Here is a 23,903-nt window from a genome sequence, read left to right as displayed (position 1 = left end):
AATCTCGTTCTTAAAGTGTAAATGTGTAAGCCGTTGCCATTTAGGGATAATGTGTTGGTTACAAGTGTCTCTTTTATCTGCATATTAAGTCCAAACTTCAGTGAGTTAAACCTTACAGTAAACTCTAAACTCACTTGCAGCTTTCGTTCAACCCCCACAAACATGATCTCATCATAAAGTACAATGTGAGTACATATTCTACATCTACATATTAAAAAAGAAACTTGTTAGTGATGCACATTCTGTGTGTTAACACCAAGGTAAAGCAAGAAGTAAAATGTGTGCCACGCCACATCAGAAAAAACAGTGTGGGTGCTAAATTTCCTCTGTACTGCCTGTTGGACCACTTCCGATGTGTCAAGCTGATCTAAGCTGTTCAGCTCAGTCTAAAACGTTTTGATGACAGGGAGAGTTTGTGGTTCATTCTTCTTTTTTTTTTCTTTTTTCTTTTTATAAGAAGTAATGGTACAGCCAGGGTCTCTCTGTTCAGTCTTTATTTCTGCAGGGAGAGGAGTTTCTCTAAAATGAAGCAGAAAGGCTTCATTTTAATTTTTTTGCTTGTTTGGAACTTATCTGCTTTCTCAGGAAACAGTAAGTATCTGACAAAAACATTACTTAATTAAATTCATTGTTTAAATTATTTATATTATAAATTACAAAAACATTTTGTATAAGTGCTTTGAGTGCTCAGAGTAGAAAAGTGTTATATAAGAACTAGTCCATTTACCATTTAAATTCCTTAATTAATTACAATGTGCTCAAAATACAATTAATGAACTGACTGTTTTCATGTTTTATATTTTTTTTCAAGTGACTGTTCCTATAAATCAACAAAGTGATAAATTATCAGCCACAAAACATCTTTATTTCTTGGTGGGATGTCGAGCTGTGATACCGTGTCAGCATTACAGCCGCAATTCAGACTCTTTCAAATGGTTTTACAAGAAGGATGAACGTAGTAACCAAAACCAGTTATTCTTCCAAGATAAGAATGGAATACAATACCGTCATAGCTCTCATACTAAATGGAACATTGGGTCCAATCATTCCTTGGTCTTCAGTCATTTTACTGAGGATGACGAAGGCATGTACTGGTGTGAAACTTGTCAAGGATTGTGCCAGCAGTCCGCGGTCATCACTGTGAAGAAAGGTTTGTACTGTTGTCATATACTTTTTTCCATCTAAGATAGAATCGACCTGTGATTTCAACATACTGTATTAATTCTATCATGAAATCATTTTTACATTCGCCAAAGACAATTCTCACAACCTTTTACCTCTCTTTTCAGAATTATGGAAAGAAATCAATGAGACGCTTTACATTACTGCTGGGAATAGTTTTGAGTACGCGTGTTCAGGTGAACATGGTAAAATAAAATGGACTTTTGAAGCAACAGCCGCTCTCACGAAATCAGGACACAGAGCAAAAAGAGACATTGTGACTTTCAACAAGTCTATACATATTGGAAATGTCAGAAGAGAAGATGCTGGGAGATATACCTGCTGGATTAGAAGCTGTGATGAACACATTGTGAAGCTAACTATTAATTTGTGTGTAGTTACAGGTGAGAAAATAATACACAAACTTCATCTTTCCTCAGCAGAAAAGCACCTAATTTAACTTTTTTTCCTCCTTACAGCATATGGCAATAAGGATTCTGTTTCCTGTGCTGGGATCTGTCACACGAAATCCAGTAATCCAAACAGTAACTCTGCACATGTAGATTCATACAAGTCCCTAAACTGCAGTAAACTTTCAGTGTTTGACGGATACGGTACAGTTACTACCAGTCATGTATCATCAGATGCATTTAACAAAACATCAGGTGGGTGTTTTGCCACATGCTGTTTGTGAACCTCTGCAAATTTGTCACCTGAATCAAAGAAATATTAAAACTCAGTTTCTGGATTCACAGGTATACAAAAAGACTCTGAAGACTGGGTGGCACTTATTTGTGCTATATCAATATCATGTGTCATTTTAATGGCACTTTTAATTTTTTACTTCAGCTCAAGATTATGTTCAGGTAGGCTATGCAGCTGTGTCTTACTTACACTTCCTGTGTATTTTATTGTTGTTTTTTTGTTTGTTTTTTTGTTTTTAATGGTTTGGTTGAAGTTGTTCCCCTTGTGATCTTGAAGATGCTTCTGCTCTTGTCTCACCAAAGCATTTCCTGTTCAAATCTGTCGCTGTGGCTTGACTAGCAGGGTAAGTGTCAGGTGTTGGTAAAACTCTCACACAGAAATGAATCAGTGTTTTGTCTGGGTAATAAAATTTGTTACTTTTTACTGCAGGTAGAAGAGGAGGCTTCAGTGGTTTACTCATCAGTTGTCATCAGGACACCTGCCAAAAGAACAATTAATCACATGGCCTCCAGTGATTGTGTTTATTGTGAAGTAAAAGTATAGTGAAAAAAAATCCAGGTTAAGTGAAGTCATTTTTATTTATTCAACACATTTAAAAACAGTCCAAAGTAGTTTCTAGTTGACTGTTGGAATGAGGTCATTAAATGCCATCGTCAGTATTTGCATTTTCCATCCTTGCTGGCCTTTGATTTAGTAACTGATTCCTCAGATTACTTAAATGTACAACATCACCCACGTGGTTCTCATGTCTAGTCTCAAGTCTAAAACCATGAGTCTTTTTTCCAACAAAGAAATTATTGCTAATCAAATCATTAATTGCACTTGTAGCTATTTTAATTTCTTTCTACATGATCTCAGGCACGTTGTCAGAAAAAAGGGCAGGGCACATGTTTCAAAGTATATGGACTGAGATCATTTTAATGAGAAGCTCTGAGTGTGATACAGATGTTATATAACCATATTTTCTGTTATTCAGTACAGAGGTGAGCACAGCCATACATGAATTGCATGCAAGTACAATTTTTAGTTATCTTACAGATTGAGCAAAGATAAAACTACTGCATGGAAAGAAATAAATCTGTACCTCAAAATGCTACAGCAATTCGATGCTGCTTTCAAGCTCTGCAGCTAAATCAAATTTACTAATTATTTCTATTGACATTAATTATTTCTATATGACAAAATACTTTACACTAAATTTATTTTACAACTGTATTGCTTTGCAGTTCCAGGTTTTCCATAATCAGCATAAAAAATATTGCCACAGTAAAAGATTAACTAAGCAAAAGGTTAAAAAGAAAGCTGTTAAAACCAGCTACGGCAATAATGGTGGCGGGCATATCAATCAGTAATGAGCATCAGTGATAGTAAAGCAATAATATCCTTCACATAAAAGGTTATAGTGACGGTTACTTCTGACACAGTGAGAACATTTTGTTGATGATAGTCACTGATAAAAATATTATGCATCCTTTCCGTTGTTAAGAAAGTGTTTTAACTAATATATATATATATATATATATATAAATATAAAAGTACAGTGAAAACAAAAAACTAGTCTTAAGACAGAAACAACAATGTTGTTAGTCTTGGTATTTAGTCAAAGATGGAACTATAAAGAAGAGGCTCTGGTGAAAATGTCAGTCAAATTTTTCTGTTCTACTGTAATGTTTTACTTAAATTTTACCATCCCACAAATACCACCCACATCATAAAAACACCACCACAGAAACGAATAAAATCCAAATTAAACATTTAACAATTAAAAACTAAACACAAATGAAAAAAAAAAAAAACCCACCCTGAACATTAAATGAAAACAGTAGTGCGCCCATGCTTTAAGCCCTGGTGCTGAACTTCCTGTCAGATAGACCCCAGTCAGTCAGAGAAACCTGACATCAAGCATCAGAACTGTGATCACCGGTATTTCTCAAGGGTAAGTCCTTAGTCCACTGCTGTACTCCCTTTTCACATATGACTGTGCGGCCTCCCAGACCAATACCAGCAATATAAAGTTTGCTGGTGACACTACAGTCATTGGGCTCATCATTGGCAGGGAGGAGACAGCGTGTAGAAGAGAAGTGGCAGGACTAGTGGCCTGGTGTCGGAAAAATAATCTTTCTCTAAATGTAGGTAAGACCAATGAGGTGATTATTGATCTGAGGAACAGGATACAGTAGCACACTCCAGTATACAGTGAGACAGAGTTAGAGAGGGTGGAAACTTTTAGATTCCTCAGGACACACATCAGTGAGGATCTCACCGATAGATGCTACAAGAGTCTGAAAGCAACTAAAAAACTCTCAAATAGGTTTTACCCACAGGCCATCAGACTCCTTCCCCTCTCTGGCTCCATTACTACTGTTGACTGTTACTATAATTATTATTATCTGCTATTGCACTAATTTGTAAAGAGATGTTTGCAAACTTTCGCAAAGCACAAGTACAACTCAGGTCTTCAAGCCCAAGTCTTTTTGTTTTTGTCTCATTTCATTGTTTGCATATTCATTACTTGCATTTTTTTGTGTAAATGTCTTGGATCTTTATTTCTATTTTATTAGAATTCTTATCATTGTTTTATGTGAAGGGATACTGGTAAAATTCAGTGTAAACCACAATTACACTTCTTAACTTAATACTCAGCGATTATATATTTTTTTAGTGTAACTACTGATAATCCGCTTCTATAGCCTGTGTCATAAAACTAGAGTACAGCCTTACTGTGCATGACAATACCTTTTTTTGGTCTTCGTACATTTGTACATGGATGACTTGTAGTTGGTGTACTAGCAGTACCAGTGGGTGGCTGTACTGAGCCTCGACGTTGGCTGTCAACCACTTTGATACACCAAACGAAGATGCTCTCCATTCATTGGCGTTGCTGACTGTGTTCACTCTTTCTCCGATGACTAAAAAAGACGTTTATTTCTTGTTCTGGTTGCCTCTTTTTTTTTTCTTTTTCCTTTTACACATTTAGATATTTGTAATGTTTCTGTTACAGCGTTGAAACGCTTAGCATGGCAGCTTAAGTAACGTTGTGGTTAGCTATTAGCAAACCTGGTAGCTACTAGCATTACGCTCAGTGAGCGGACCCGTTGAGGCCTAGTTGATTTTTGGGTTGTCGACGATTATCACACAGGCCTGGTTTACCTGGTTTTCCTCGGCCGCTACTCTTCGTGGATTCGCAGGTAATAATGCAAACTTATTTCGAGTGAGTAAAACTACATTAGCAAGCGTCGCTCGCTCAACGTGGTAAAAGTTACAAACTCTTACTGCCTTTGGCGACAGGTGAAACAAATTTTGTTAATTATGGCGTTGCTCCATACGCGTCATTGCTTTCCCGTATTAATAAAATGTCTGTAGGTAATGGAGGGGGAGATGACTATTTTCTTTCTTTAGGCTCAAACACCGCAAAGTACCTGAGGAAAGATGGAGGCTCCTCCTGTTACTGTGATGCCTGTCACTGGGGGCACAATCAACATGATGGAGTATCTCTTACAAGGTAAGTTCAGTCTCATGCATCCACCCAGGGTGACGCATGTGAGCAGGCGAATGACTAACAAGCTTTGGGTGTTACACTGTAGTGCTGAGTTATTCAGAGCTACAGTTCATATGCGATTTTTACATGCAGTACTACAGTGGTGCAGGATGGAGGTTCTTTTTTTTTTTTTTTTTTGGTTTTGCTGCTCTACAGATGTTCAAAAGATTAAGCTAAACAAGAACAATCACGAAATAGTACAAAAATATTGTGCAGCGGTTCAGCAGGATAAGTAAAGTGGCATGAGCCAGTGTGAAAATGATATAAATCATATAAACAGAACAATGTTCAGTGCATATATTTTGACCATCATTGCCATGCAATTGATCCTAAATAACAAGCTAGCATATTTACGATGTTTAAATCTAAGTTAGCTGGGCAAGTCCATCTCAAATCACCATGGGCCTTATGCTCGACCATCTCAGATTTGCCTAAAATTTTTTATGGGTTAAATTTTGGACATGTATAATGATTGCTGTGAAATTTTAGCTTCACATATCAAATGCATATTAAGATGTTTAAAAAAAAAAAAAAAAAAAAAAGTCCATCGACCAACTTCCAGCATGATTTTTGCTCTTTGAAATTTGAGGTAATGTTTGAACGTGAATATTTCAAAAGCTAAACTTGGCAGAAAAAGTAAGGGAATTTGTTTGGTTGATTATTTCTTTGTTGTAACGATGCTTCTTGGCAATAAATATTACACCGTTGGAAAATCTGTTTATTTCTGCTTAAATGGTGCCACATTCGTAAGACAAATTCATTTGTTGTTGCACCTGTGAAAAAACTTGTCTTCAAGCTGGTGTTCTGCAAAATCAAACTGCAGCGTTATTTATTTGGAGTGACCCCTAGTACCATTTCCAAATTCAAGTCCAAGTTTCATATTATGGGGGATGCAGAAACAGGCTATGAAGTGGGCGTCCCAAGAAGACAATGCCACAAGTAGACAATTTCCTTTCCTTGTTGGCACTTAGTAATTGTAGACAGTCTTTTACAGATTTGCAGTCAAGGTTTGCAGGATAATGTGGCGAGTGGCTCTTTACCCACACATTACGGAAAAGGCTGCACACATCCAATCTCTGGTGTCACGGCTGCCAGGAAGCATTTCATGACTGCCATTCACCGTCAGGCTCGCGTGCACTGGAACCTGAACATGTGGAGGAACTTTACGTTCAGTGATGAGTCCATCACGGGGTTTATCAGAGACCACCTCCAGAATTTGGGAGTGGAGAGAAGGGAATGGCCTCCCTGTAGTCCTGAGCTCAAACCCACTGATCACTTGTGGGATCAACTCAGGTGTTCTGTTGGTACCAGAGTGACCAACACAACCACATTGGCTGACTTGTAACAAATGGTTGTTGAAGAATAGGATTTATTGCCAAGAAGCAACAAAGAAATAATCGAGCAAACAAAAATTTCCTTATTTCTTTGCAGGAAGTTTATTAAAGATGAAAGCCTATAGTTTTCACTGGGTTCTCTTACCATAAAATTGAATCAGGGTCTGTAATTTGGGACAGATACTTAAAAAAAAAAAAAGCTTCACTGTTGGCTAATTAAACTGTAGGGTGGGGTGTGTGGTATTCAAGCAGTCCTGTAAAGCACACACTAATTTAAAAAAAGGTCACTTCGCAAAAGTGACCTTTTTTTTTTTTTTTTTTTTTGGCACTTTTGGCCACAGCGGCTTTTGTAGACAGTGAAGAGAGACAGGAAATAGGGGAAAGATACAGGGGAAGACACGCGGGCAAATTGGCGACAGGCTGGGATGTGAACCCGCGCCGCCCGCACTGTATGTGGTATGTGGTCGCCAGCTTCACCACAAAGCCGCCCTGACTAGTGACCATTTTTGAATGTTATAGTTGTTTCACAATCATGCAAAATAATACATAGAATACTTTTTAACATGAACTTCTTGGTCACAAAATTGAAGAAAATCTATTTTTCATCCCACTTTAATGCTGGATTGAGCAAATATGACAAGTTTTACTACAAAAACAAAAATTTCAGTCTAATAGAACAAAATTTTGATTTCTGGAGTTTTCAGATGATACTCTAATTGTAATTGAGAGAATTTTATTAAATATACGCATATATTTCATTTTCAAGACCTACTCTACCTACTATTTTGAGACCTACTGTCCTGGAGGAGTCTTATAAGTCAAGTGAAGTTAAAAAGATACTGAAAGTGGCCTGAAACTGGGTGGAGGGATTTTTTTATTCTTATTTTTAATAAATATCTCAACTAAAATTTCACAGCAATCACAATATATGTCCAAACTGTGGACCATAAAAATTTTAGGCAAATCAAAAATGTTCTAAAAATTTGATGATTTTAGATGGAATGACCTGCTTATTTTTATTGTTACAGTATTTAAATTTTAAGTTCTTATTTATTGTTTTTTTTCTTTTAGAAACTACATTTGTAAATCTAGTGTGTGGATCTCGTGCCATTTTTATGCATCTGTTTCTGTTCACTTTGTTTAATCAGGCAGTGTGTTAGACCAGGCTCTGGACAGCCTCTTGCATCGCCTTCGAGGTCTGTGCGACAACATGGAACCTGAGACCTTTACAGATCACGAGTTGGTTTACCTTCTCAAAGGCCAGCAAGGAAACCCTTTCATTTTGCGTGCCCGCCGCTCCCTCTCCCACCCAACTGCTCCATGGCACCTACGCTACCTCGGCCAACCTGAAGTAGGAGACAAGAGCCGCCACACATTGGTACGCAACTGTGTTGATGTGGCCGCCTCTCACAGCCTTCCAGAGTTCCTCAATGAGATGGGCTTCCGCATGGATCATGAGTTTGTGAGCAATGGACACATATTTCGTAAAGGTGCGATGAAAATTGTGGTTAGTAAGCTGTCACGCATACTTGTACCGGGGAACACAGAAAACACCGAGCATCTATCACTTTCATACCTGGTGGAGCTGAGTGTGTTGGCTCCTGCAGGCCAAGACACTGTGTCAGAGGACATGCGCAGCTTTGCTGAACAGCTCAAACCCCTGGTTCACTTGGAAAAGATTGACCCAAGCAAACAGAGACATTAGCCAGTTTTTCCACAGCAGGAACTCTCCCTGGGGAGGGAATTATTTCACCTTCAAAAAAAAAAAAAAAGTCCCTTTTCAGGGGTTACGATGTTTTGAAAGGTCAGGAACTTTGAACATCTGATTTGTCAAGCAGCCTACTTGCACTGTTTTAGCCAGTTGTCTCAGCTATAGCTGGTGTGAGAGTGAGAGGTGGTTTTCAAGTGGAATAGTTTATGAATAAAGAGGGGCTAAACAAAGTGGTGAATCAGAGGTATAAAATGGTTGTGTGTGTGTTTTCTCTCTAATTATTAGTTTTTTATTCTTTCACAACATTTATGTTCTAAAGCAAAATTAAACATGCTCACACCTTCAGGAAGGAAAAACCACGTGGGAAGTTGTCGAGTTGCCAGATTATGTGTGAATGGAACCAAAGATTCATCCTGTCCTCTGTAGCTGCTCTGCTCTGTGTATTCCACTCTTCAGAGAGACTAAGAGCAAAGAGACCGAGACGAATAAGATATAGCTTGCTCATGAACCGTTTGCTATGTCAGCAAATGAATGTGCCTAATGTTTGTGGGTTTTCCACAGTGGAAACTCAGTCAACCAAGCATCAAAATGCGGTTAGAGTTTCTTTGAAACATTTCTTGGGACTTAAAATTTCAGGTGCTTGGGCGGTGGAAAAAAATCAGCTCAACCCTCTCTGAATACCATGAACAAATTAAACCTCCTGTTTTTAGTTGATTAGTTTTTAAACAGTATATGTATGTATATATATATATATATATATATATATATATATATATATATATATATATATATATATATATATATATATATATATATATATATTTTTTTTTTTTTTTTTGTTTTTTTGTTTTTTTTGTTATTTTTTGGTAAAATGAAATGCATGGCAGCCTTGCTTTAACACTTAGTTTTTTGGTCAGTTTGTTATGAGATGGAGAACATTTGAGCTAATCCTGTTAAACATCACTGCATATGACTAATTTCTGCTAAATCTTGGTCCCAGAATTTAGGATCTCATAGCTGTGCCAAAAATTAATACCATGCCTAGAAAGTAGTGAAATAATAGAACAGTAAAAAAGCTACATTATCACTTGTTTTTGATGTACTTCTAGAAATGATAACAAACTGTAATAATAATCATTATATATCAACATTTCAAACCATAATTTGAAACAACAATGTATCTATTGAGTATTTTTCAATGTAATAGAATGTTTTAGAGTCAGTTTCTTTTTCGCTGCTGATCGTTTGACTTTCATGGACATCCCACTAGGGGTCTCTCTTTCTCTTCTTGTAAATGTCCTGATTGAAGCAAATTGGATGCTACCTCACATCATCTACAGGAGCTGTGGTTGCCATGGAAATAATTAGCTGTGAGATCTGCACATCTTTCCCCCCCACTCTAATTAGCTTTCTCAATTGCTTAATGATACATAGACCTGTGAAAGCCTTCCTTTCTTCCCCTCAACAAAAGCATTGATTTTCCCTCTCTTTCCCCTCTCATTTCTACTGTTAACCCATTAGTGCCTCTTTCATGGGAACATGAGCTGGGACTATTACACATGAAAGCACTACAGCTGCTTCAGGTTCTTCACTGTTAATATTGAAATCCAGAAAGGCCCATACACTGGTGTGTCAACATTATGGCCCAATCTAACTGTGGAGACTGAAGTAACTAATGCACATCCTGTCAGTTATGATAATAATGTTGGTAATAAGGCATGAGTGCTTCTAATAATACCCCTACAGGAAGATGCATTTGCAGAGATTGAGATGTAAAGTGACCGCATGCATGTCTAAGGGGGAGAGCTCCAGGGCAGATGGCAGTCTCTACATGTTGACCTACCTGCATATCATAGCTGATGAGGACGAACTCGCTGAGGTGGAAAGGTGAGATTGCATTGCGTCCACATACACTTGGTGCAATTCAAAAAAAAAAAAAACCTTTTGAACAATTTTTAACATGCCTCCAAGGGATTCTTCTTGGTTTGAAGTTGAAGTCAAATTGAACCTAATATTTATAGGTGGCTACTTAGTACACAGAGTTGCCTGTCAGTGAGACTGGATTATCTGATGGAGACAGTTTTATGTTCCAACAACCAGAAGCAGACTGCTGGCCCTTAGGACTAAAGCATGATGTTTCAGCTCTGAGTGAATTATGTATTAAAGAGGCAGATGCCTCCTTGCCCAAGGCTTTATATGTCCAGCATGGATACACTACAGTCTACTAGCTTTCTTCCACTTAAACTTGTGTTTAGCACAGTGCTCTTTGGTGATGAGCGAGACTCCCACTGCACCTCCACTCAGCATTGCATTGCCTGGAGAACAGAAGCATAGCTAGGCTAATCAGTGTCTTGGCATCAAGCCTACTTGGCTATTGTGGATGTAGCCAGCTACTGACTCGCACAAGTAAGAGATTTAACTCGTTACTGGAGGCAATATGATCTGGTCTGTGGTTTATTTCAAGAAACTGAGACCAGAGCGACACCCTTTCAAAATGTAATGCGGTTAAGGTTGCAGTACTTGAGTGATTATTAATCTGATTGGCTTTCATTGTTGGGTTGTTAATACTATTTCATAATGCCTGCAGCCTGAAATACGTTCATCGATTAATTTTTCAATTTGACGACACAGAAGGGTATATTCTTTTTCATCACCTACTCCCAGCGCAAAGAATATCAGTTTTTCTTTTAATGGATCAACCAGTCTGTAAAATGTCAGAAAAGAATACCAACAACATATACCTCCCCCACCCCCGCATTTGTTCTCATCGCAGTTCTCCAAAGAACAATATGTGTTGCCATATTGCCTAATTCTTTGTCTGACCAACAGACCAAATCATGAAGGTATGTAATTTACTTTCTAGTTGGTAATTGATCTGAAAAATGATAATACTGTAGACACCCACTGAAAAAGGTAATTCACTCATTCTGTTTAGTTGTACTCCTATATTTTGTCTCATACCTGTATTTTGAGTGCATTAATTTAGTGCAAGCATAGACTTGGAACATCTTTGACATCAGTTTATTATAACACAATTACGCTGACTTCAGTTTTGGGCACGAGAGCGGTGCACGCTGATTTCCCTCTCTGGACCATTTGGTCGTTCTCCGTTTTTTTAACTGTTAAATATAATTAATTGGGTAAAGCTAAAACTGTGTTAGTTAATCATATTCTGCTAAGACCTCTGAAACAGGGATGGAAGCCATTACCTGCACATGCCTTTACTTTCCTCTTTACAACACAGTCTTAATTAAAACTCTTGGCACCAATTGTCTTCGCTGCCTCTGTTCATAGTTGGCAGTGAAGATGCCAAGATACCACAGAAAGCTGGCACTGGCTCGGGGCAGGAAGTCTTCAAGTCAGCCTACTTTGGGCCAAAGCCAAAAAGGGGTGAAATCCAGCTTCGCCTACTCAGAAATGTTCCCAATACTTGGATTTGAGCCCTCTCCTTCCTGTGTCATTGGGAACCCATATGCTTGTTAGTGAGTGTGGATTATTTGCTGAGAGGGGAGGGAGAACCAAAGGAGGTGGTTTCCCAGACAGACATAGATCTCCCAAGGGTGTTCTTGTGGCTTCTCTGGATTCCTCTTCTTCTAACTGTGCTTGGCAGAAAAGGGTACAGGGATAAATTGCACAACATCATGAGGTTGTGAGTGATGGCTAAAATGGAAGGGCCAAAGAAATAAAAAAAAAAGAAAAGTGTTCCTTATTTGAAAGAAATTCCAGATCAGTTTTTAAGCATGCGATATAACAGGCACAAAGCTCTGACTTGTTGTTCATGTGGTGCTCTGCCTTGCTTGTGGCTGACTGAGGTGATTATTGCTGTGCAGAACACGCAGTTCTAGGATCAGCCATTCAGCCAGCCTTGCTGCCTCTGGTATGTCTGGTATGGGGACAACTTAGCCGTCAGCCTAGAAGGGACCAAGTTGTAGTTTTTAAACTCGTGCTGCCGGAGCCTTTGTCTTTACGTTCTTTCCTCTTTTTTCTCATGAGACTTACTCCTGCTGTGGGTCTCTGGATCTGGTTGTTTTCCTTCTTGATATTCACACTCACTGTTCTTTCACTTTATTTTTAATCAAGACACATTGTGTAATCTCGAGCGTCACCAAAATTGTGGCATTCATAAGTGCTATTGGGGAAGCCTCTCAAGTAGAACCTTTTCTTAGAGACTAGTGGCTATAACAGGCTTCACTGTCTCCAGCTCTGGTTTGATTGTAATTCTTGGCATGCAATAATCAAAAATACAATAAACTATCACCCATTAATTATATTTATAGTCAGAATAGAGTTTGTAGGCTTATTACACACAAACTATTAACAACATTGGGTTTTAACCATGTGATTGCGCTGATGCTGAACATTAAGTCATTCCGTGACACACAATGTGACACATCCTCCCACATTTAAAAGCGTGCTATTTTTTTTTAAGGCATATTTCTCAACATCACTCATGTCTGAGTGCACAGTGTGGCCTTGTGCAACTTTTAAGTACAGCTTCTGTCCATGCACAGTTGAATGCAGGAAAAAGGTGGAGTCCTCAGACAGTTTGAGCCACCTTTCCACACGGGCTGTTTTTATCATGGATAGATCACTGAAAATGGGTGGTTTAATTGGACTAAAGTATAAAGACTAACGAAACTATTGTCTAAATTTGGGTCCCAGGGTCTGCAGAAGATGTGCAATGCAGGAAAAATGCATTGTTCCTTTGTTCAATATTTGACGGCAATGCATTCACAGCAAAAAGAAGCCCCCCCCCCCCCCCCCCCCCCCCCCCCCCCCCATAGGTTGCAGCTGCTAAATGCTTCTATGGAGTGGTTGCTTACTTGTAAATAATATCAGATTTTGCTTATTTATTTATTTTTGCTGGAAGTAAGAATCTGCAGAAGTAGGACTGAGTTTTAAAGTCCATGAATAAGTAATACTCTCCCTGGAGCAACCATCATCACCGCATGTGTGAATGTGCCCAAATATGTCAAGCAGTCTGTTACTGTAACACGTAAGTTCGGCAAATCTCTCCTACACTGATAAAGTAAAGGGATCAGGTAGCCTAACGTTCTTAAGGGAAATAAATGGCCAATCGGGTTCAGGCACCTGTGTCCTCTGTCCCCGCCCAACCGTCAGATCTTAGAAGGAGGTGGTGGGATGAAGGATAATCCCACCACCACTACCCCTCGGTGAGCACAGTTGAAGAATTGTGCACACGGTTCTGACCAGGGCTCGGTGCGCCGAGCAGAGTGGCTTTGAGGCAAATGCGTTTTGAGATAATAATATGCAGCTCTTTTGTTTCCCCCTCACTTCTTTGAAGTATGGAGCAGAGATGATTTTAAATTCTGGCATCTGAAGCACCATTTCGCCGCCCCCACTCCTCCCGGATTAAAATCTAGGGTTAACTAATCTCGGTTAATCTGAACTAAATCTGTCTAATCGGCATAGAAAATTACACTCACTGAGGTATTGCCCGCAAATAATCAGCGGAGCTGCGCACCGTAAGTTCTCCCTGAAGGGCATTTGGACGCTGCACTCCGTGCACGCGGCAATTTGTTACGCTCAAAGTCATTTTTAAGACAAAAACCCGTGTCGCAATTGTGCAGGAATTTTTTTTCCCTCTGTGTGTGACACATTGTCCTTGTTTTACTGGGGCTGGACATGGAGGCTGGCACACAAAGCGCCATGTGACCGCTCCGCCACAGAGATCATTATGCAGAGTTTTGATTAAGATTTTTTTTTTTTTTGCCCCCCTTCTTTAGTAGCCTAACTGAGTTGGAGGAGAGAGGAGGGAGAGCAGCAGAGAAAAGAGAGAGCGAGAGAGTTCGGGATTTCGCTGTAATCATGTTTGGAGAGTATTGATTTCGTGAGCGCACTCCAATTGGCAGCATCTCTACTATACAGCGCCGGCGCGTCATCCTCGGTTCACATCGACGGAACGAGTTGTAAGCAAATGAGAACATGTGTGGGATCTGAGTGAGTGAGAAAAGGCAAAGGGTGATGGAAGGGAGCAAGAGGAGGTGTGATTAAGAAGCCAATTTTATCATCCTGGCGAGTGGATACGAGATTTGATTGCCGGACTATTTTTTTTTTTTTCCCCTTTTATATTTTTCAGACAGGGAATTTATCGATTCGTCACAAGCGCACGCCTCTTCATTATAATTGCAGACAGTTGGGTGCTGTTCAGGCTGAATGGGACTTGAATTGTGCCGCTGCCAGCTTAAATCGTGCAGACTGGAAGATTTAATAATTCACGGTAATCACGCATTATCGCCTCAGTGGATGCTCTCTACACAGCCCTGGTGATTTCCCCCCGCTTTCCCGATTCTTCCTGTTGTCTTCTGGAGGATTTATCGACGGCTGCTTCCCCCCCCCCCCCCCCCCCCCCCTTATCTGAAATATCATCTGTTGCTGCAACTGGATTGAAAAGCCCCCATGACTGACACGGGTTTGAGTGTTTTTAAGGTGATGTAGACTGCTAAATAAGAATAGTTTATTCACCATTAGAAAATTTACTCCAGGTAAAATGGACAAGAAATTATTATTACTTTGTTACTTCTCTTATCTCTACACGCGAGGCTATGATTTTGCTCTCATTCATCATGATTCTTCTACTCCGCTGAATTGCCTGTTATTGATTCAGACTGCGCTTAATAGCCGTATTCAAGGCAAAATTCCTACGTGAAGTGGTACTGAAGACAGCGGGATACGTGAATCGTGGAGGTATTTCCCACCCTTGCTCTACGTTGATTTTATTCCTTTTCCAAGTGAAGGTAAATGTTGATGATGGAGGACGACGAATTAGACGCTCATCAGGTTGATTCGGATTTTGAGCCTCAAAGCCGCCCTCGCTCATGCACCTGGCCGCTGCCTTGTCCACAGGATTTCCCGGTGGACACGAGGTGAACGTAGGTCTTCCACTGGCTAACATCAAGGTAGAACCAGAAGACATCCCGGCTTGTAGAGCGGGGCTCGTGGGCGGAACGCCGGGAGAGCTGAAGCATCCAGCCGGCGCCCCTGCCACCCACAGGCGCGACGCACCCATGCTTGGCTGGCGCGGCTCTGGATGTCACCGGACCCCTGCGCAAAGCCAAATCCTCGCGGGCGAAACGCGTGGGGTAACCAGTCCTACGCGGATCTCATTACCCGCGCTATTGAGAGGCACACCCAGAAAAGAGACTCACACTGTCACAGATATACGACTGGATGGTCCGTTATGTGCCCTATTTCAAGGATAAGGGCGACAGTACAGCTCAGCTGGCTGGAAGGTAAGAATGAAGCACCCGGGGCCAGCGTGACAGGGTTGTGATAATCAGTTATAATATTGATTATTATTCCTGTTCACTAAGCTATTATGATTCTTTCACCCCGCCTGACTTACACGTTGCCGTGGGATTCCGTGTCTGTTACGCATGAATTGTGCCATGCCTTATCTTGTCTTAGTTCATTACTGCTGTCAGTCATTCTAATATATCACTGAGGCAAATTGTAACAGAGTGGAGTGGAATCACTTGTTTACGTCTTATTAAAAAAAAAAAAAAAAAAGGGGGGGGGGGGGGGGGGGTGTTTCTGAACCCAGCTTCCAGAGAACCTGGTCATGATGGGTACCACTCTTCATAATAGCGCATAAAATCCCATCACTGGGGCAGACCACAGAGGTTCATGATGAATCTCAGTAACATGCTGCTAATAAATGTTTCAGAACAACAGAGGAAAGTGTTCTGTGTATTTCATGCAAATAGGCAGTCCCCGGTCCTTTGTGTTGAAAACATATCTAAGAATCAACAGAGTTGACACTTGTAGAAGATCACAGGTCAACTGACCACCATGTAAATATTTAGTGGGGTGTCTACAACTGACCACAGTCCACTATACCGCTGCCTGTCTGGCTGAGAGCCTAGAGTAACCTCCTGGAACATCTGCCCATGTTATCAGCCCCTGCTCCCAGCCTCATCTTGTTTCTATTCATTATAGGCAGCTGAGGACAGCGAGAAGGGGCAGAGGGTTTCAGCAGGGCAGCAGTGCTTGTCCTGATGGTGTAACTTTGCTGAGCTGAGCTTTGAGACTAGATGTTAGTTGATTTTACATGTCAATACAAAGGAAAAGATGGTAGAGGCTGAATAGTGTAATGGCTCTTTGTAGGTGTAGTGTTTAGTTACTAGACTATTTCTCATTCTTTGGACTCTAGGTTACATATTTTTACTAAAGAAAGACAACTAGACAGGATTTAGGGATAACTTCATGTTAACTAACCACAGTTCTCTTCCAACACAATGCCTGTTGCTGGATTTCTCTCATTAAATACTTCACATTACGCTCATCCATAAGGCGTGTCATTTTTATCATCACATGCCATCAAAACATCAAAGTAATGGGCATGGCTTCAACTGTGTTTGTTTTATCTTTCTGAGGAATCAACGTTTCATCAAAAACCTGTTGAGCTGCTGTTGCACAACATAGTCTGTCACCAGAACTGAGCCCCCCCCCCCCCCTTTTTTTTTTTTTTTTTTTTTTTGGATTTAGTCTTAGCACCTGACTGTCATTTTAAGCCTGTCCCATGAAACTGAACAGATTACTAAGGTGTGGCCTCAGGTAGACTTGTTCATTAGCTATCCATTTACACCAGCAACCACAGGGCCTCTTTATCTTCATTCACGCCAAGCCCTAGTCTGCTATTTATGAAACTGCAAATTAAGGGTGTTGACAGTGGCAGTCTGAGGTCCTGTGCTATTTCAGGCCACAGGCAGACATGGGGCCCATTCCAGTAATGATGGGGGATTAGGTAAGATCGTTTACAGCAGGCAGCCATAATGTCAGTAACAGGCCTGACCTGGTTTTGGTCAGAGACAGAGTAGTAATGTAAACATACACTTAAGAAGTCATATGTGCAGCTTACTTGGCCTAAAAGAACCAAGCAAACAGCTGGTGGAATACCGCCGCCCAGCAGCATACCTGTACAGACAACACAACCTACATTTTTGTTGCAGGTATCTTTTCTTGAAACAAGTGTTTCCAAGTTTGTTGTGAATGTGGCTCGATATTTACAGGTCACACATGAAATCGGAGGATGCCAAGTTCATAATGAATAAGTCCGTATCAAGCCACGTCGACCCCAAATCTGGCTGCCTCCTCTCTTGTGCACATAACAGGTGCGCTCTGATACATATAATTTTACAATCATATCAGGCAATTATATTTGACAGCAGCAGTTGTGAGTTGGGAGCATCCATGACATTCTGATCTCAATCAACAATATTGTATGAGCAAAGCTTTTCATGTAAAATTGTCTTTTTTTTTTTTTTTCTATTGTGGCAGAGAAAAGAAAAAATAACAAAAGAAATAATATGGTGATGCAAACAAATGAAATTAAGTATAAGGTTGTAGTTTCAATGGGAAGTTTGAAGGTGGAGGTTGTCGTTATGAAAGGAGTGCTGATGGTTGGGAGATGACCAACTTAAAGGCCAGGAAACCTCTCGAAGCGGTTTATTGAACATAGCGGTTCTAGAAAAATATTGTAGCGCAGGCTGTGCTGCCGTGACTGCTATTGGAAAGGATGTGATGCTGGGTAGCAGACAGCCAGTACACCTAGACAGTACCATTAAGCTCCTATAAATACCTAATGGCTTCTGACTTCTAGGAAGGCTGCAGTATTCTGAGGTCACGGCTTCCTAATCAGCTCCTTTAGTTGAGTGTTCTCGTGAACCCTATTATGCTAAGTTCATTGTAGCTTAGTGGCAACTTCACTGGCTTTCATTTTCTAGTTTTCTATACATAAGCTGATCCAAACCAGAAATTTACAGGATTCTGAACTGATGCTAGTGACTGATACACACACATATACACGGAGCACATTCTGTGTGTGTGTGTGTGTGTGTCCTTTATGTATTCAAGGCTACTTACATTTGAGTGCAGGCATCCGTGAGTGCATGCGGATGCATTCTGCATTTGTGCGTGGGAGAAGCACATGTCAATTGGAACAAAGCGTCAGGGTTGGTAGTGTTATGGGGGCTAGTGCAGGGGGAGGGGCTGTCTACTTCTATTGGAGTGTGTGCTTGGGCCCACTGATTGGTCTGACAGCATGTCACTGCAGTGAATGGTATATAGTCTCTCTCTTGACTTCATAATGCCTCTAATGGTGGGGTACCACTTGGTGTGGGCATTCCCCTCTAGGCGCCCACAAGTTCATTAACATCAAGGGTGTTAGAAGATGCCATTGTTATCCTGGGGTGTTGTTTTATTGTGTAAGCCAGCATGGGTGGTTATGGGATTCAAAAATCCATAATACAACAATGCTTTTGGCGTATTAAGCACGTTAAGTACAACTTATCTGTGTATGTAATTGCAACTATAAATCCACAATATCTGTGTGGAATGCTTTTCTTTTTCTGCCCACTTTAAACATATAGTTTTTCCCTTAGTGTGTGCACTCTGCCAAGAAATTTTCTCATACTTGGAGTGGTCAGATACCATGGGATTGTGCAGCAGGTTGGCAAGGGTGCAAGGCAGTCACTTAAACACTTTAATCCAAAGCAATTAGACTGTTATTTATAAAGTGTATTTAGGTAAAGGTCTGTGCAGGGCCACAAGGGCAAAAGTTCATGAGCTCCAGAAAAAAAAAAAAAAAGAAAAAAAAAAAAATCAGGCAAATCAAAGACGGCTTGCCTGAAAGATGGTTCTCAAGAAAAAAAAGCAAGGGGTGTGACAGGGAAGTGACTGCAGCAGTGAAAAAGAAAGACAAATGGCATATGGGGAGATGAAGAGGAAAGCGAGGAAAAATGTCTCTAGGTATATGTATAGTCTTATCTTCTGTAAAGGCACATGACCCCTGTCTCCACAGACAGTAGTATTTATAACAGGGTATGACTATATCACTTCATCTAATTGATTTATAGGTGAAAAGAGAGACAGACTCTCGTAATCCTGTCACAATACAAACGCTCCAGCAGCTGCTGAGCGACACTTGGCAATATGAGGGATATGAATGTTAAATGTATAACGGAGAATGTGTTTGACAGACTTGAAGCACAATATGGAGAGACTTGAAACTTTCAGTGTGTGTAGAGTTGCATGCATACGCCTGTTATGCCTGTTGTGTTGCTTGATGATGGCCGGGCAGAGTCTGGGAAGACTGGAAACTATCCTAGAATTCAGCTGATTCATATTTTATCCTCTGTCTTGGCTCAGGGGAGCAGAGTAATTTGAGAGTGCGACAGACATTCAGGCACACACACTCGCAAAATGAGAGCATATGATGCATGCTGGACAGATTTATGGTGTAGGATTATGAACACCTTACATCTCCCCGTGGCTCCTTCACCCAGAGCCAGGTTGCATTCAGGCAGTATATTCAGCTTGAACCTGGTATCTGATGCCAAAAAGCCCATTCTCACTGCATTTTCCCCTGCAGCCTTCAGGCAGCCGTGGCAGTTCATTTCTCACTGAAAATGATTAATGTACATGCAAATTACCAAAGCATGGGCACGCATTCAAATATGGGAGACAGCAATCAGGAGATGGTAATATGAAAAAAAATATAATTTTGCCTTTGATATTACTTTGCTTTCTCTTATCACTCTATCTACCAGACACCCATGTTATCACCTCTTTTATCTCCCTGCCTTTCTCTTTTAGTCCGTCTATCCATCTATTCATTAAACATTATATGCATTCTTTATTTATTAGTGGTTTTAGGTACAAGTGCCAGTTGAGGTGTAGAGTCTTTCTCAAGGGAGCTATGGCGTCAGGATTTTGAGCTTTAGCAGTCTCCTACCAGTGATCTAGACTGCCTTAAGCAGCATGCCTTCTCTTATCTAAGGGAAATCTCATATCTCACATTATCTCAGAGATAATAAGGATAACAATGCTGGATTTTACCCAGCACAGCTCTCAGCTTCTGAGTCTTTTGGAGGATCAGGCCGTCAAGTTCCCAATTCGACAGGGTTGAATTAATTTGGATGCCGTTCTCAGTTGAACTTCAACAGTTGAAGCATTTTTTAATACCAAGGCTATTACCCATGCCTTTTAAAAAAAAAAAAAAATACATTTCCTCTTTGGTGACATTTCTCAGAATATTAAATGCTCAGCTCCCTTTCTTCCCATATGCATACTGAAGCATAAAGAAATTGTCATTCTTTTCCCATTGCACTATTTAGGGTGATGGTTTCCACCATTCCCTCAGGCACACACATTTGCACGAAACACACAACACACTTGTGCCTCCTCAAACCACCCATGGTGGAACACTCTGTTCTTGGGTGGGGTGGACTTTTTTTTTTTTTTTTTTTTTTTTTTTTTTTTTTTTTTTTGAGGGGAGGGGGGTTGACCCGAGAGCGGAAGCTACTTTCTGTAGTACTTTTGCTGTCTGATTTGTTTTGAAAGCTGTCAGACTCGTGGTGATTGGCTCATAAGGAAGGCGTGGCACTGTTTGGTAAGCTCTCCCCGGATATTTTGGCCAAACCGTTCACAGCTGCACGGACAGAATGTGTTGTGTGTTTCTCTCTGAGGCCATGTAAGGTTGATGCCATGGAGATTTGATGGGGAGCGAGGGGGGCACTGAGTGTTACATCAGTGCTTTGTGTAGGACCTATCTCTCTCTATTTCTATGAACCAGCACTGAAACTGGGGATGGGAACGGGGAGAGGCTATGTCATGCTGCTGGGCACATGGGGAGTCCTGAGCATATACCTACAATACCCACATTTCAATAAAAGTGATTAAAAGCCACTATGTTCCTGCTCAGTTAACCTTCCTACCACATTATACTGACACAAGCAGCCCTGTGACTTGTGGTCCTGTTCATAAAATATATTCGCTGCTTACAGTCTGCTAGTTTAGAGGGTTTGTTGAACAAGGATAAAGGACTCACATACCATTGTCAGTGGAATTAATAGTATTATTACTCCAAGAATAAACTTCTTAAAATGAAGCATTTTTTCATTTAAGGCCGTAAACACTTTCCAAAATGACTAATACACAATAAGTGACTCATCGTATAATAACAGGGATTGAAATGAAATGTCTCAATTTGGTGCTCCCCGATGTTGTTTAGAAAATAGTTGTTGTACATGATTTAGTAGTATAGTCTGAATGGATAGGATTCACACATTAATTTTTCTAATATGTGAAATTTTTTTTATTTAATCGTAATGTCAAAGTAAGTCATTCTAATACAGAGAAAAGTGTGTCACGTCTGATCTGATGGCTAGAGGATGAAGTTATTATGTCCTAGAGAAATGTTTGTATTACAAATGTATTAAATGGCTTGGATATCACTTCAGCTTGTGAATAAAAATGTTTGAGCCCTCATGCTGCTAAAGATTTTGGTGTCTGCGTGGAGCGGCATTCTTGTTGCTCTGTGTGTGTCAGCGTGCACAGTGTGTCATTGTTGTGGTGTGCGGATGTGGATGTTTCAGAGTGTGTCTCTCTCTTCTCCCCGTATGAGCGTATGTTTGTGTCGGTGTGTGCATGTGGGTGTGTTGCGGAGGGGGTGGGGGTTGATGGGCTCAGTGGGAGCCCGGGTCCCGGGGGAACAGCTCTCGTTAATAATTCAGACGAGGCTCATTATCAAGGCAGCGCAGATTTCTCCCTGATTCCACCTTAATTGCAGGCAGGCTGCTCCACTCAGGCAGGCGGTAGTCACGCTGGGTTGACTCTCTCTGTCTTTTTCTTCACCACTACATGGCCTGCTCTGCTCCATTCTGTTCTGCTCCGTCTCCAGTACTTACCCATGTCACAGCAAGATGGCCCTCGGCTAGCCTGCTTCATATTATTGAACACCTTAATAGCATAACATGCTACGAACATGCTATTTTTTATATGCACTTAAAAATGTGCCTTTATATATGTATGATTAGATACGGACCATGCGCTATTTGAGAATTCTTATGGAGACTTAATCCGATGGATTATGTAGCAGATTGTGGAGCTGAACATTAGTTGTTAAATACATAGTTCAGCAGAAAAATAGTCCTAACAGTCATGTTATTTATAGGCCAAAAATAAAATAAAAAATAGACAAAATATTTTTCCAGCTTCTCAATTAGTTCATCTTGTTCATATCATAATCCTAAATTAGATAAAACTTGGGCTGTTGGTCAGACAAAAGAGGCTACTTCAAGATGTTGCATTAGGCTACAGTTTATGACTCTTTGATTTACCATAACAGTACATCAATTTATAAGCAAATAACATCACTGGTGCAGCCCATGTAGGTTATATGGTGTGATTCATTATGACTGGGGGTATAGTTACGGATCCATCTAAAGCATACCTTATGATGCACACTACACAAAGCCTAATATGTTTTCTTTTTTGTTATTGGCTTTGTGAATTATATAATGGTGGGTTTATCCTTGAAATAGCCCTAGTGTATTATCATACTGATCACACATAGAACGTGTGTTGCCATGATTGATATGACGCTACAATAATACTCCACTTCATGCCCATCTATAGGCTTATGTAATGTATCTTGTCTTCATAATTTACACGACTGATGGGTTTCCATTCAGCCCATTCAGTGAAGCCCTGCAGAGAGTGCAACATATGGGCCTGATCTTGTCATACATGTATATGAATATTTCAAATCAAGCCATTGTACGTAGATGGGGGGGTTTAGATAAACAACACAGATGCTTCTTCCTCTTTGCTGGTGCTATGAGATGAAGTGTGCTCCAAGCTGTATTCTCTCCTGGCTTCAAAACGGGCTCCTCACAAATCACTACTGTGCCCATATTTCCTAATTCAATTTTTTCCTTCGTCTGATATCTCTTCCTGTATGCAGGGATTGATGGCTGTGTGCATGTGTATGTGTGTGAATGTGCATGTTTACGTGCATGAAGATTGCCGTGTCTGTCCCGAGAAAGAGATGATGTACGTCGAGTTAAACGGAGTATTTCACAATGCTCAATCTTCAGACCCTTCCTGGCAGCCATGTGCCAGGTCTCTCGCTTCTCTGTGCCTGTCCATCAAATCCTGTCATGAGCCAAAGGATTGTGGAAGGGAAAGTGGCGCACGTAAGGGCCGTCGATCAGTTACCTGAGCTTGGCGGTATTGGCGAGTGATGGAGGGAGCCACCTCACAAAGGGAAATGTAGTTAATGTTGACTGATATGAGCGGGTGGATAGAAAAAAAAAGTACAGCAGTGGAGAGGAGGAGTAGCATCAGTATGTGCAAAAAAGGTGCTTTTTTTTTTTTTTAATGCTAATGCTGTTAGGTATGCTGTGGCTGAACCACAGAGCTGATAGATGGAGCTGTGGAGGTCATTCTGGGGGATGACTGGTCAGCATCCTGCTGAGCTGTAATGTCAGTTCACTTTGCTGAAAAGTTGAACTACCCTTTTTTTGGTGGGGGGGGGGGGATCAGATGTGACTCCTTGGGCCTGTACATTTGTATGTGTAAAGCAACCCATGTGTGAGCAATGTGTGTGGGAGCCAGCATATGTGTGGGGAGGGTTACAGGATTGGAGTGA

At 40.6% G+C, this 23,903-nt stretch overlaps 3 protein-coding genes across 3 annotated transcripts in view; all 3 read left to right on the top strand.

Annotated features, from left to right (window-relative positions):
* The first annotated feature begins 505 nt into the window (after nucleotides 1-505).
* Nucleotides 506-2,201, top strand: LOC115794209 (uncharacterized). The gene is made up of 6 exons (XM_030749586.1): nucleotides 506-591; nucleotides 812-1,150; nucleotides 1,290-1,565; nucleotides 1,641-1,826; nucleotides 1,917-2,027; nucleotides 2,143-2,201. Exons 1-6 carry the CDS (start codon nucleotides 525-527, stop codon nucleotides 2,199-2,201), a joined length of 1,038 nt encoding a protein of 345 aa, XP_030605446.1. The 5' UTR covers nucleotides 506-524.
* A 2,501-nt stretch (nucleotides 2,202-4,702) lies between these two features.
* On the top strand, nucleotides 4,703-8,713 carry med18 (mediator of RNA polymerase II transcription, subunit 18 homolog (yeast)). The gene is made up of 3 exons (XM_030750184.1): nucleotides 4,703-5,054; nucleotides 5,266-5,368; nucleotides 7,887-8,713. The coding sequence occupies exons 2-3, from the start codon at nucleotides 5,296-5,298 to the stop codon at nucleotides 8,441-8,443; spliced, it is 630 nt and encodes a 209-aa protein (XP_030606044.1). The 5' UTR covers nucleotides 4,703-5,054; nucleotides 5,266-5,295; the 3' UTR covers nucleotides 8,444-8,713.
* Nucleotides 8,714-14,822: 6,109 nt separating this feature from the next.
* The window catches only part of LOC115795130 (forkhead box protein O3-like), a 28,343-nt gene continuing 19,262 nt past the window's right edge, over nucleotides 14,823-23,903 (top strand). Inside the window, 6 exon segments of the mRNA XM_030750933.1 lie at nucleotides 14,823-15,331; nucleotides 15,334-15,456; nucleotides 15,458-15,538; nucleotides 15,540-15,590; nucleotides 15,593-15,680; nucleotides 15,683-15,702. Of these exon segments, the coding sequence (XP_030606793.1) occupies nucleotides 15,212-15,331; nucleotides 15,334-15,456; nucleotides 15,458-15,538; nucleotides 15,540-15,590; nucleotides 15,593-15,680; nucleotides 15,683-15,702 (483 nt within the window). The 5' untranslated portion in view covers nucleotides 14,823-15,211.

Source organism: Archocentrus centrarchus, chromosome 16 (assembly GCF_007364275.1).
Source record: "Archocentrus centrarchus isolate MPI-CPG fArcCen1 chromosome 16, fArcCen1, whole genome shotgun sequence".
NCBI lineage: Eukaryota > Metazoa > Chordata > Actinopteri > Cichliformes > Cichlidae > Archocentrus > Archocentrus centrarchus.
This window is presented reverse-complemented; position numbering and strand designations above follow the sequence as displayed.

Coding starts and splice junctions, on each gene's coding strand:
- LOC115794209 (XM_030749586.1), top strand. CDS start 525: ATGAAGCAGAAAGGCTTCATTTTAATTTTTTTGCTTGTTTGGAACTTA. Junction 1,151..1,289: donor GGTCATCACTGTGAAGAAAG/GTTTGTACTGTT, acceptor CTCTCTTTTCAG/AATTATGGAAAGAAATCAAT. Junction 1,566..1,640: donor TAATTTGTGTGTAGTTACAG/GTGAGAAAATAA, acceptor TCCTCCTTACAG/CATATGGCAATAAGGATTCT.
- med18 (XM_030750184.1), top strand. CDS start 5,296: ATGGAGGCTCCTCCTGTTACTGTGATGCCTGTCACTGGGGGCACAATC. Junction 5,369..7,886: donor GATGGAGTATCTCTTACAAG/GTAAGTTCAGTC, acceptor TTGTTTAATCAG/GCAGTGTGTTAGACCAGGCT.